At 45.7% G+C, this 12,278-nt stretch overlaps 1 protein-coding gene across 1 annotated transcript; it reads left to right on the top strand.

Annotated features, from left to right (window-relative positions):
• The first annotated feature begins 11,198 nt into the window (after positions 1 to 11,198).
• Positions 11,199 to 12,278, top strand: LOC142784728 (uncharacterized). Its single transcript, XM_075883230.1, has one exon. It carries the CDS (start codon positions 11,199 to 11,201, stop codon positions 12,276 to 12,278), a length of 1,080 nt encoding a protein of 359 aa, XP_075739345.1.

Below are 12,278 nucleotides of genomic sequence, written 5' to 3' on the forward strand. Positions count from 1 at the left end.
TAGATAGATAGATAGATAGATAGATAGATAGATAGATAGATAGATAGATAGATAGATAGATAGATAGATACGCTCAAGGTCGCCAAAGTTCACCAATAAATGCTTAGCATTTAAAACGGAAAATAGACTGCCCTGTGACATCGACACTAGTGCTACGTGTTTGGTGTGATACGTTCTACAAATACTATCCTGAGTGACGATACGATAGTAACAATGGCGTCGACCGACGATCTGAGTGTGTTTGGAGCCGAACGACAGAGGTAGAACGAGGCCCCTTCTCAAGGCTGGGGCTAAATGGAGAGGGGAAGAACGAGTTGGCGCTACTTAAACTAGCCGGCGCAAAAGGTATGGAGGGTCTTTAGTCTACATCATCTGAGACAGAGCTGGACTGACTGCACGTGCGCTCCTAGCAGACGACATGTCAGTGTGCGTGACTTCACCATTTTTTGTGAAAGCAGCATCAGCTGTGCAGCAGCCTTGACGTGCCCGCGAGGTAGCGCTGACAGCACTACAATTTGGCGGGACTTCGACTCATTTTGAACATCGTTCGACAGCGGATATAATAATCAATAATACAGATAATCATTTGTACCTAAGATGCGTTTTAGGTCGCGAATTGCTTAAAGGGTCGGTAGCTACTCGTTGGCGCAAAAATGTCATGAGTAAATTTGATGTCAGAGCTTTTTTTAAAGAAGAATGACTGCGGTAATGTCTTGGACATCCTGGAATTGCTGTAAGTATTGTGCCGTAAGTTTAATAGGTAGTTCCTTTTATTTTGTGTAGCTTTCACCGTTTGACAGAATGGATGTTTTGAGAGTGTACGAATGTTTCCTAAGATAATTCTCAGCAGTTTTTATTTCCGGCTAAACGTAATTTTTCGTGCTGAATGACTGCTGTTAAACAATTAGTAAAGTATATTTGTGCAACAATCACTATATCCTTTGAAGGTACGTATATGCGACATTCTTGATACTTGTGACAATTATTAGTTTACATATATGCCGTTCCTGAATATATTTCCTAATTATGCGAAATTATTTCCACATCATATTTTACAGGGCCACTTGCCGAGTTCTGCAACTAAAGTTATTATTGCCACTGACGCATCACAACGTGAAGAAAGGTGACGTGTTAATACATTTAGACCGACTCTCGAATACCCTTATGGCCATTAGGCTACCGAATTTCATACCCATAGCTCGATACCGAGTGACACTATAGATTCTTGCGCAGTACTTCCGTTGCACTTTCTGACTTCTCATTTAGACAAAAATCTGCGAAGAATAGAACCCTATAGTAAGAATGGCTCTAGTAAAGGCTTATAATAGTTATAGCAGAGCCTCAGAGCATATCCTTAGTTTGAAATTGTTTTATATAAAACTGTTTCAGTGTCGGGACACACACACACACACACACACACACACACACACACACACACACACACACACACACACACACACACACACACACACACACACACACACACACACACACACACACACACACACACACACACACACACACACACACACACACACACACACACACACACACACACACACACACACACACACACACACCAAGGGCTGTCATTTTTTTAGTTTAGTCCCTGTATTCAGACAGCCAGTACGACTTAATGCAGCAGCAAGATGCTCCGCCGCGGTAATGGTGGCTAAGGTACGCGGCTGCTGACCCACAGGTCGTGGGATCGAATACCGGCTGCCGTGGCTCCATTTTCGATGAAAGCGAAAATGCTGTAGGTATGTACGTGTGTTCAGATTTGGGCGCACGATAAAGAACCCCAGGTGGTCGAAATTTCCGGAGCCCTCCACTACGGCGTCTCTCATATACATATGGTGTTTTGGGACGTTAAACGCCACATACCATTCAAAGCTACAGCAATGCGACTTAATACAGCAGGAAAGTGGCGCATGTCGTGTCTCCCCTTTGTTTCTCTAGATGCGAGCGTGCGAGCAATGCGAATGGATGTTATGAGTGAGGTAGAGGCTTAGGCTGAGGTCGCCACATCGTGGTGAATTAAAGCGTTGAGAAAATGGCACATTGGAAACGGGCCAATGAGCAGTAGCAGCAATAGCGTGGTTGCCAAAGCTAATCGTGGAAGTCATGGCAATGATGCATTATTTTACTGTGTCGCTCCATGACGGAGACCCCACTTTGCCGACCAAGATCCCTGTGTGATAAAAGTGTGAGCTAGAAAAAGCGTGTTAGTTAAGCCTTCTGCATGTGTGACGCTATAGCACAGTGGACAACATGACCTGCATCTCTTCTCGTGAACTGAGATTTCACTGGTTCGACTTCTTGTTTGCCACCTGGTCAATTGCATTTTTTCGACATCATTTCCGTGATGGGAATACGTCACCGAAGCCTTGGAGGACCTGGAATAAAACACTATCCTGTAAAAATTACCTCGGATTGCGCTAAATTGCGCAAGGCTGGTTGACAGCAGCTAGCAGGTCCTGCCAGCTGCCTACCAGATCTGCTAGGTGCTGGTGGGTACGTAATAAGGACCTCACTATCACCTCTATTTTCCACTTCCTGATTTACTATACAATTCATGGCTATATGCTTGCTTTATTTTTTTCTAGTCTTTTGTTCCATTTTCTTGTTATCTCCTCCTTTGTGCGAACATTTCTTTCTGTCTTTCAATTTTTTCTATCTTTCTGCTGTCTTTTCCACACTACTTCAGTCTTTCTTCTTATTTATGTCTTTCTCTTCGTCTCTCTCGCTCTGGAGTCATTCACTCGCCTGTCATCTTTTTCTGCCTGCCCCTTCTTTCTACCTATTTCTTTTTCTCGGTGGTTATTCTCTCCTCCTCAGCTTTACTTCCCTGTTGCACCCCTTTGATATATACTCTACTATACAAGGCTACGCCATGCTCTGCTAGCGGGCGTGAAGAGCCGAGTGGTTCAGGCGCTCGCCGTGTTCACCGCCATGGTGTAGCGGATGCGTTGCTCTGCTGCTGACCCGAGGGCCGCTGGTATGGTCAGATTTTTCGGAGCCCTCCACCACGGCGTCCCTCGTAATCTTATTGTAGCAAAAATTCGGGGTTGTTTAAGCTAGACACATCTGAAGACCGTCGAGGCAAAGAAGCGTGGGAGCAATTCCGCACAAGCAAGCGATGACAAGTCGACGCGATGAATTCGGGGAGGACTCATTAGGGGTTTATTTATCTAATACAAGTTAAATTTACACAATGCACTAAGCCACAAATACGAAACATGGAAAATGATGGCATACCCCTCAGCTTGCATGACTGGTTTCCAGTGGTGAGATGTGCTGTTGACCCCAAGTCCGCTCACCCCAAAAAGGGCACGAGTCGCTGCTTAAATAGGGTTTTCCAGCATCCACGGGTGCACGGACCAATCAGGCAAGCCGAGGATAACCAATTTCAACACGAGGTTTCATGGTCGCGTGAAGCCTGCCTCGCAACAAAACTGCAGCCGCTTCTTGAAACGGGCACATTCTCTAAAACGGCCTTGACGCGCAAACAAGTGCTCAAATGTCCACCCCCGATTGCCCCGGAGGACGCCAGTGGCGGCTCGCTCATTTGGGACGGTGGTGGTAGTGGGTAGAATATATAGGAGAAAGGCACCTAATTTCTGCAGCCCGGTCGGAAGCACGGAGCGGTGCCTGGTTTGGCGCGAAGCGCACAGTGACCGACCGGGTGCATCTTTTTCTGTTCAGACTCTCATTCTTCCTCGAGGTGCCCTCCTCGAGACAAGTCGTTGAATAGCGCCTCTAACAAGAGCATCTGGCAAAGAACGAACTCCAGCTGTAGTTGGTAAAGAAGAAGCTTTCCGCGAGACATTGCCTTCGCGACAATATGGTGGTTTTGGAATGTCAAACCCCACATATTATTTTAATATAACTCTTGCCTTTGGGTATGCGGGTTCGTATCTCACCTCGCAAAAGAACGTCTTCGTCAAGCTTTTTTCTTTATTTTTCTTGTTGCTCTATATCTCGCCTTCATGGCTCCTTTCTTTTTTTCTTTCACTCTCTCTACCTTCATCCTCTCACCCGGCAGAGTCACTGCATTTGCACGCAAGACAAATCGGCGAATGCGTTCTCGGAGCGAATCAGAAGAGGAAGAAGGGGAAACGACGATAAAGAAGAGGGCTGAAGTAAGTACGTGCCGGTTCGTGATAATAGCAATTTTTTATTGGAACTCAAAATCGTATCGTTGTTTTGGGGTGTGAAACCCCCCAAAATTATTATCTAAGACATTCGCCAAACCTCGAGCATAACAAGTTTGTGTGATAAAGAGTTTTGAATTGCGCACAGAATAGCTGCACATGGTTTGATTAATAATGCAATTACGCAGAAACACTAGAAACGATACTCGTAACACATCACGCGAAACGACACTACGTGGTGGCGCAGTACAAACTGAAAAAAAAAAAAAAGCGCCCGACACCTTCCCAGCAACTTTGACAACCTAGGCACGGTATATATGGTACATGAGCACTGAGGCCAACCATCAGGCGAAAAAAAAAAAGGAAGTTATAAAGAAAGAATTCACGAAAATATTCTTCTAACAATAGATGAAGATTCCTGTGTTTTTGTGGAGGTGCGAACAACAACGTACCGCCATAACTCGGGTAATTTTACCACTGAGTTACAGGAGACGCCTCATCTCGCGGCTTGTTTGAACTAATATCGTTGAAGAAGGTGAAGAGAATTCTTGCTGTTGTGTGCACATGCCGTATATGGTAAGAAAAACGAACCAGCTTTCTTATTCCTAACTGAAAAGTCTGCTTCAAAGATGAGTATGTTGTTTTGTTTATCCTTTGCCTGCCATGAACTCTTGCCTCTAACGTTTTTTCTGGGGCCTTCATTAGTAAATGTAGTAGATTTGGAGCCGTTGAGCATCCTTTGCTTTGCGAACCTGGAAGGGCGCTCATATGTTGAAAAAGGTGCGAGGTCAGAAGCCATATTCGACAAGTCCATCTTCGTAAAAGCTTTTTCTGACTGACTGTTCTGGTGTAGGTAATATATATATACATTAAATTTAGTTGAAAAGTTTTTCTAGGCAATAAACGTAGCGTAGGACGTTTTTGTGAAGCAGCTTGCGATGCTCTATTAGAAGACCACAGTACGGAGTTTTTTTGTTTTTTTCACGTATGCCGACAAATTGTGTTATCAAAAAGCACAAGCGAAAAGAAAAGAGTGTTTCGTTTATACTGTAAGCATGGTAAGTCATTTGCGTGCTGTTAGTATAATTTTCTCACGCTTCATGCATTGTCTGCGTTTTCAGAGGTATTGTATATGCCATACGTGGGCAGTCTGTGGTTCGCGGGGCAGTATTACGCGAACCCCGGCACACCACGTGAACCACCCGCCTCCCCTCGTGACTTTTTATCCGAAGGCTGGCGTGACACTTTTGAACTCTAACTAGTTTTTTTTGTTTGTTTGTAACTCGTGTTTGTCAATTTAAACATTGTGACATGCGCGCTGGAACTAAAGATAGAACTTTTATTCCAGATTGTATACATTACTGCAAGTTCGACATCTACTTTCTTTTTCTATTTTAAGCCCCGTTTCCCTACTCTCTTTCGATTTGGTGGCCGGCCCCCGCCGGGCCGGCTTCGTGCAGCTCGGCCCTCTGAAAAGGCTGCTGACCCTTGGTATATGCAATGCGTTTGATCGTGGACGCGCGCCAACAAACAGCGATACTTCGAAGCATTTTTCGCTTCTTATCGCCCCAAAAAAGGAGTCTGATGTAGTTGTCTGAACATCACATTGGCTGCCGTGTCCCTGAGTCCATGCAATCGAACAATTTCGCATTGAACTTACGGACTCGTACTTTTCACCTTAACCAACAACATGACTGTTCTCGTGCTTGCAGCCGCGCCAAAGTTCAGCGTATTGCGCCCGGAAAGAAGAACGAGAGAAGAAACTCAAAACGAAGGTATGGTGGCCCCTGCAGTTGTCTCTCGCGTCTCGTCGGCGCCGCTTGCGCCTAAATAATAGTACCCAAATTTTCTTGTTAATTATACGTATACAAAACCTACCCGATTCCTTTTACTAATTATACGTATACAAAACCGGATTTCCTTTTCAAGTGACACTAAATGAGAATTCCTATCTAGCGTCAAGAGCAGAACTTATATGACGTGACGATGCTGGGAGGAAAACACACAAAAGCGCTAACTTTCAGCAATGCTTTAGTTAGCTTAGCGCTGAATAGTTTGTACTAACAAGGGCAGAAGTTTACCCTTGCTAAACGAGCGCGTTAAGCTGAGCTTAATTGGTGAATCGTGTTCCCGCAAATGTAAAGTTGTCATGCTTTATACTGTGGGCGGAATGTCGGTGACGTCATCATTATCGTCAGCCTGACTACGTCCACTGCACGGCGAAAGCCTTTGCTATGTTCCGCCAATCAACCCGATCATCTGCTTTTTGCTGCCGGGTTATAACTGAACATATTTTAGTCTCATCTACCCACCTAATTTTCTTTCTCCCTATCACGCATCTACCTTATATTAAAACCCACTCAGTTATCCATTTATGGCCAGTGGTTATATTGTCTTTGCGCTACGTGCTCGACCAGTGCCCCATTTCTTGTCGATTTCAACTATGATATCCTTAACTCCTGTTTGTTCCCTGACCTACACTACTCTTTTTATCCCTCTTAAGGTTACACCTACCATTTTACTTTCCATCGTTGGCTGCGTCATCCTCAATTTAAGTTGAACAATATTTTTGAGCTTCGAGGTTCTCGCTCTGTATGCGTAAGTACCGGTATAAGATGCTGTTACGGCATGCAAAAGCAAGGTGTATAGCTGGGGATGTCGAAATGAATTTTGTGTACCTGTTACCCATGGCGTCTCACATTCAGATGGCAGATTAAGGCTTGTGTTTTAAACACAATAGTCTTTCTTGGGGACCTTCGACGGAAAAATTTGGTTTGTCTGTCTGTCTATCCGTCTGTATGTACATTTGTCTGTCCACACAAACGGCAATACCTCAAACGGCACCAAACGATATCCCAAACGGCTGACCCCATCCGAAACAATAGCCCAAACGGCCGACCTCATCCGCAGCATTCACCAATATTGCTCAAGGTTCGGCGCTCACACTTGTGCGATTGTCAATTAAAAAGCAAATATTGGGCATATCTGAGGCACCATAACAACACGTCAATATTTTGTATGTGTGTCTCTTAATAGAAAAGGCATACATAAGTAATTCTAAGGACCGTAGCGTTTATCACGTTGGCTGACCATGCAACGCTTGCACGAAAAGGCAAGTGTTTCCAACGCTTTGCTATGACGACACTGTGGTGACATCTACCCGGCGCTTTGCGTTCTACACCTTATCACCTCCGAGACGGGTGCGCAGGGCGCGCGTGCTTTGTTTTCCAAGATCACTGCCAGGTAGCGCTCATGTCACCCGTGTGACGTGGCTTGATGCACTCCCGACGATAGTAATAGCGCGAGAACAAAACGACGACACAGAGACAAGAAGGACACGAAGGTGTCGTCTTTTTGTTCTAGCGCTATTACCATCGTCATGCCATACCAACTAGCCCAAGCTGCCACACTTCTAAGTTGATGCACTCGTTCACCTCCACTGCACACTCAAAGCACTTTAACGCGTAGCCTCCAGAATACCATTCACTGATTTTGTTGCGCAGAACATCAAATAAATGTTTTGTCCACTCTCCACAGACGCAAGACTATCGTCTTTCGACGACATTTGCAGTGTAACATGCAGATCCGCGGCCATTTTTTTATGGTGATCTTGCGCGTTGTCTCAAGCAAACTGCGAAATCAGGTGAATTGCAATAAAATCAGTGACGTCACAATAAGGCTACAGTGATCCTACTTATACGTTTTTAGAGGTTATGAGAAGCGCTTACGATTATGAGAAGCGCAGTATTGAGATGTGGCGTAACATGCTCGTCACCGTTGTCCGTATTTATTGTAAGCATAACAAACCTCTGCCTGGAAAAATGTGGGAACGTGTACCTTCATATTTTATCTTTACATACTGGTTCCCCATTGAGGCTAATAATACGTCCGCCGCGGTGGTCTAGTGGCTAACGTACTCGGCTGCTGACCCGCAGGTCGCGGAATCGAATCCCGGCTGCAATGGCTGCATTTCCAATGGAGGCGGAAATGTTGTAGGCCCGTGTGCTCAGATTTGGGTGCACGTTAAAGAACCCCAGGAGATGGTCGAAATTTTCGGAGTACTCCACTACGGCGTCTGTCATGATCATATGGTGGTTTGGGGACGTTAAACCCCACATATAGATCAAATCATTGAGGCTAATAGCACAAACAGGGCGCATAAAGTGTTTTTACATCACACGTCACAGCACTGCTATTCACGAACACACTGAAGTGACAAAGTCTTATTGTGAAAAATAATTTTAAATATAGTAACTAGTTCAGTGATTTAATAATTTAAATAATACAAATATTTTATTTGCAAAAGTAATGACTGCATTTACATTTTACGTTTTGACGAGCTTGATTTCATGACCATCACGTGTAACAAACGCCGAATACATTCGGCAGCCAATGAGTAGTATATGAATGGCGAAGGTGTCTGCACCGCTCATGTCTTGTCGCGCCGGTCCGATTGCGAGACTGACAGAGCCATTAAAACAACTTAATGCATGCGCAGTATCTCCGCGACTCCAATCCACCTTTGCCTGTGCACTGATCATGTGTGGGGTGACTTACCTGATATGGACCTCGATGAAGCCGACCACTGCCTACGTGGCTCCACTTTTATATGACGTGGCTGAGGTATCAGGTAAGTCGCTACTTTTTTCTTTAGTGGTCAGCCACAAAATGAATAAATGTTTATCAATTGTTTTTACGCGGGCAGTGGAAATCAGAGGAAGAGAGAGAGAAAAAAGATAGCGGGAATGTCATTAGTTGATTGATATGTGAGGTTTAGCGGTCCGAAACCACCATATGATTATTAGAGACGCCGTAGTGGAGGGCTCCGGAAATTTCGACCACCTAAGGTTCTTTAACGTGCACACAAATCCGAGGACACGGACACAGCGTTTTCACCTCCATCGAAAATGCTGCCGCCACAGCTGGGATTCGATCCCGCGACCTGCTGGTGAGGAGCCGAGTACCTTAACCACTAGACCACCGCGGTAGTGCATGGCGGGAATGCCAACTGAAGGTCAACACGTAATTAAAGGCTAAACGAGCTCCCCGCCATGGTGGTCTATTTGGCTAAGGTACTAGGATGCTGACCTGCCAGTCGCGGGATCGAATCTCAGCTGCGGCGGCTGCATTTTCGATGCAGGCGAAAACGCTGTGTGCCCGTGTGCTCGGATTTGGGTGCACGTTGAAGAACCCCAGGTGGTCGAAATTTCCCGAGCCCTCCACTACGGCGTCTCTCATAATCATATGGTGGTATTGGGACGTTAAACCCCACATATGAACTAACCAAAGGCTAAACGAGCACTATTACAACGCGCAGAAAGAAATTCAGGGACAAATCGGAATTCATTACCGAGACTGTGGATATTACCCCCAAGTTTGATCAGCGTTAAATGTTGAAAAAGCGCCCATCACAAATCAAGCGAGTTATTGCCGAAGCGCATTTTATAGCAAGGACTGGAATCGCATAGGCCAGCGCTCGTTCCTTGGCCTTATTTGCGTATAAGAACTGTCCTTCCATGATCAGACGAACCATCTATGAAGCTAAATTGGTTGCTTGGACATATTGGTACGACATATTGGAGGGAGACAGGGCGGAAGACGAGAGACCAGGCAAAGGAGGACACATACAACAGCGCTACCTTACAAGAAAAGTATATTTGTCAAACCACTCATTATATATACCTGAGCAGTTGAAACGCAAAGAAGAACGAAAAATGACAGTCGAATTTAAATGAAATACGAATATAATCGTTAAAAACATGCTGATAACGCAACGAGTGCAGTCATCCTAATAGAAACACAACCTCCTTTTCTCACAGCGCAATTGTAAATTTTGTTTCTTCTTTTCGTTGCAACTGCGCAGGTATATAGCGCAAAGTTTGACGAATAAACTTTTGTTGTAAGTCAGCGCTGTGGTATCTGTCCTTCTCTGCCTGGTATTCCTTCGTTCGTGCTGTTTCCCTCCAACTATGACACTTTAATCTGTGACGTTGGGAAGGTGTGGTCTTATCTTGGCGTTACGCTCGGGTGTTTTTTGATGTACGCTTGCGCAAGAATATACATTTTATACAATTGACAAATAAATATCAGTTGTAAGTAAGCTCTGTGTCCTTTCGTGCTGGCCAGCGTGGCTGTTTTTTCCCGTAATGCGCTTTCCCGAAATCACCTGATCTTCAACGCTTGAAAAACCTGCACTAGCTTTGCTCTGAGCCATGAGGGACGTTTTGGTTCCGCTTCGTGTATTTCTTACGCGTGAAAACTATTAACTATAGGAGCAATCAAGACAATAAACAAGACATATACTATACACAGCCATGCATGTCAGTTACTTAGCTGAGCAGTTGTCACGTCTAAGCTAGGGAATCAACCATAAATTTAGAGGAGCCCTAGTGGAGCAATGATCTGCATTAACAAGCATGTAAGCAGCAAATAATACAGCAAAAGGTTTATTAAAGTTCTGTGTTATAGAGCTAAAGCTTAATACTCGTGTTTTGGCGTCAGATGAAAGGGTTTCTACAAACCCACCAATACGTAAAAGCGAGTTTGTATCATTTTAACTTCTAGTTGGATGTTTCTTACTCAAGATCAATATCGTTGCTGTTGACACAGCCTTCATTCGACCTGGCTTGCCGCATTCATCTTAACTCTGTAGAATGACCATTCTGCGATTCCGCCGTAAAGCTATGTATTACATTCAAGTTTGTACCTGTGTTTGTGCTGTGTTCGTGTGTATGTGTGTGCATGTGTGTGTGTGTGTGTGTGTGTGTGTGTGTGTGTGTGTGTGTGTGTGTGTGTGTGTGTGTGTGTGTGTGTGTGAAAGAGATAGGCAGCAAGTGAAATTCGTTATAAGAGTTTTAAACACAACCGTATGCTGCTCTAAATTTTCAAGCATACCACGAGCGAATTCACCTCAGTTGAACAGACAAATCCACATAATGCCTGTCATTACTGACCAGCTCCCGTGATTCCATATAGTGAATAAACTGCATGCAAAGCAAAGCTCAAACTACCGCAATTTTTGCTTCTCACACGCCCTTCGCAGCCATGACCTGTCCGAACGAGAACGAGCGGCTTCTGACGAGGTACATGGATGACTGGGAAAGTGTCCTGATTGAGCATCTGCAAAACGGCAGCGCCGGGGCACTACCTCGAAAAGAATCGGCTGCGTGGAAGGTTTTGCTGAAGGACAACGTCTATGTCTTCTCAGCCTACCTGGCGAACGCCAGCATTTGGGGCGTCCACGTCGTCAGTCTCGTGCGTAGAGACGCTGAACTGAGCAACTCGACCGCGCCATCGATCGAGTGCTTCGTTCGCACAGCCGACGGCAAGTTGCTGCGAAGGCCCGTGATCATGAAGAAAATGTGGGAAGAGTTCCGTCACGACTTTGTCAGGGCTCACCTGATCTGCCCTTTGAAAGGTGTCGCTGGCATTCAACCCATGTCAGTTATCCTCAGGACCGCCAGCAGGTCCGACACCGAACAGGTTGAGTTGCCAGTGCAGAAACTGCCCGAGACCGCGCCCAATAAGTGCTGTTCCCTGTGCGTGAGACCAACGTATGGTACAACGACCAGGCTGTGGGAGGTCGTCGAGTTCGTGACTCACTACAAGCTCTTGGGCGCCCGGTCATTCTTCTTCTACGACTTGGAGATGAGTCAGTCCATGCTGCGGCTCGTCGAGCGACTGCAAGCGGAAGGCTGGGACATCACGTTGGTGCCTTTCAAGCTGCCCATACCGTACAACTACTCGAACATTGCCTGGGGCCAGACAGCGATGCTGTCGGACTGCGCGTTCCGGTCTCGCTTCAAGACGGAGTATTTCATGAACGTCGACTTCGACGAGCTCATAGTGCCGGGTGCCACCTACGGCGCCAACCTGTCGACCTTAATCAACAGCGTCGAACGTGGACGAGGCGCCGTCAGAGTGGGCAGCCTCGTTTTGAAAAACCGCGTATTTTGCTACGAGCATCAACTGAACCGCGACTACGATAGACGGGACGTGTTGCCGCTGCGATCCACAATCTTGAACACGCATTTGAGCGTGGTCGACAACAACTTCACGCTTAAATACATCGCTCGCGCTCGTGCTGTTTGCTCGGCGGCGATACACAGGGTTGTCGAGTTTTGA

Source organism: Rhipicephalus microplus, unplaced genomic scaffold (assembly GCF_043290135.1).
Source record: "Rhipicephalus microplus isolate Deutch F79 unplaced genomic scaffold, USDA_Rmic scaffold_15, whole genome shotgun sequence".
Classification (NCBI taxonomy): domain Eukaryota; kingdom Metazoa; phylum Arthropoda; class Arachnida; order Ixodida; family Ixodidae; genus Rhipicephalus; species Rhipicephalus microplus.

Coding starts and splice junctions, on each gene's coding strand:
- LOC142784728 (XM_075883230.1), top strand. CDS start 11,199: ATGACCTGTCCGAACGAGAACGAGCGGCTTCTGACGAGGTACATGGAT.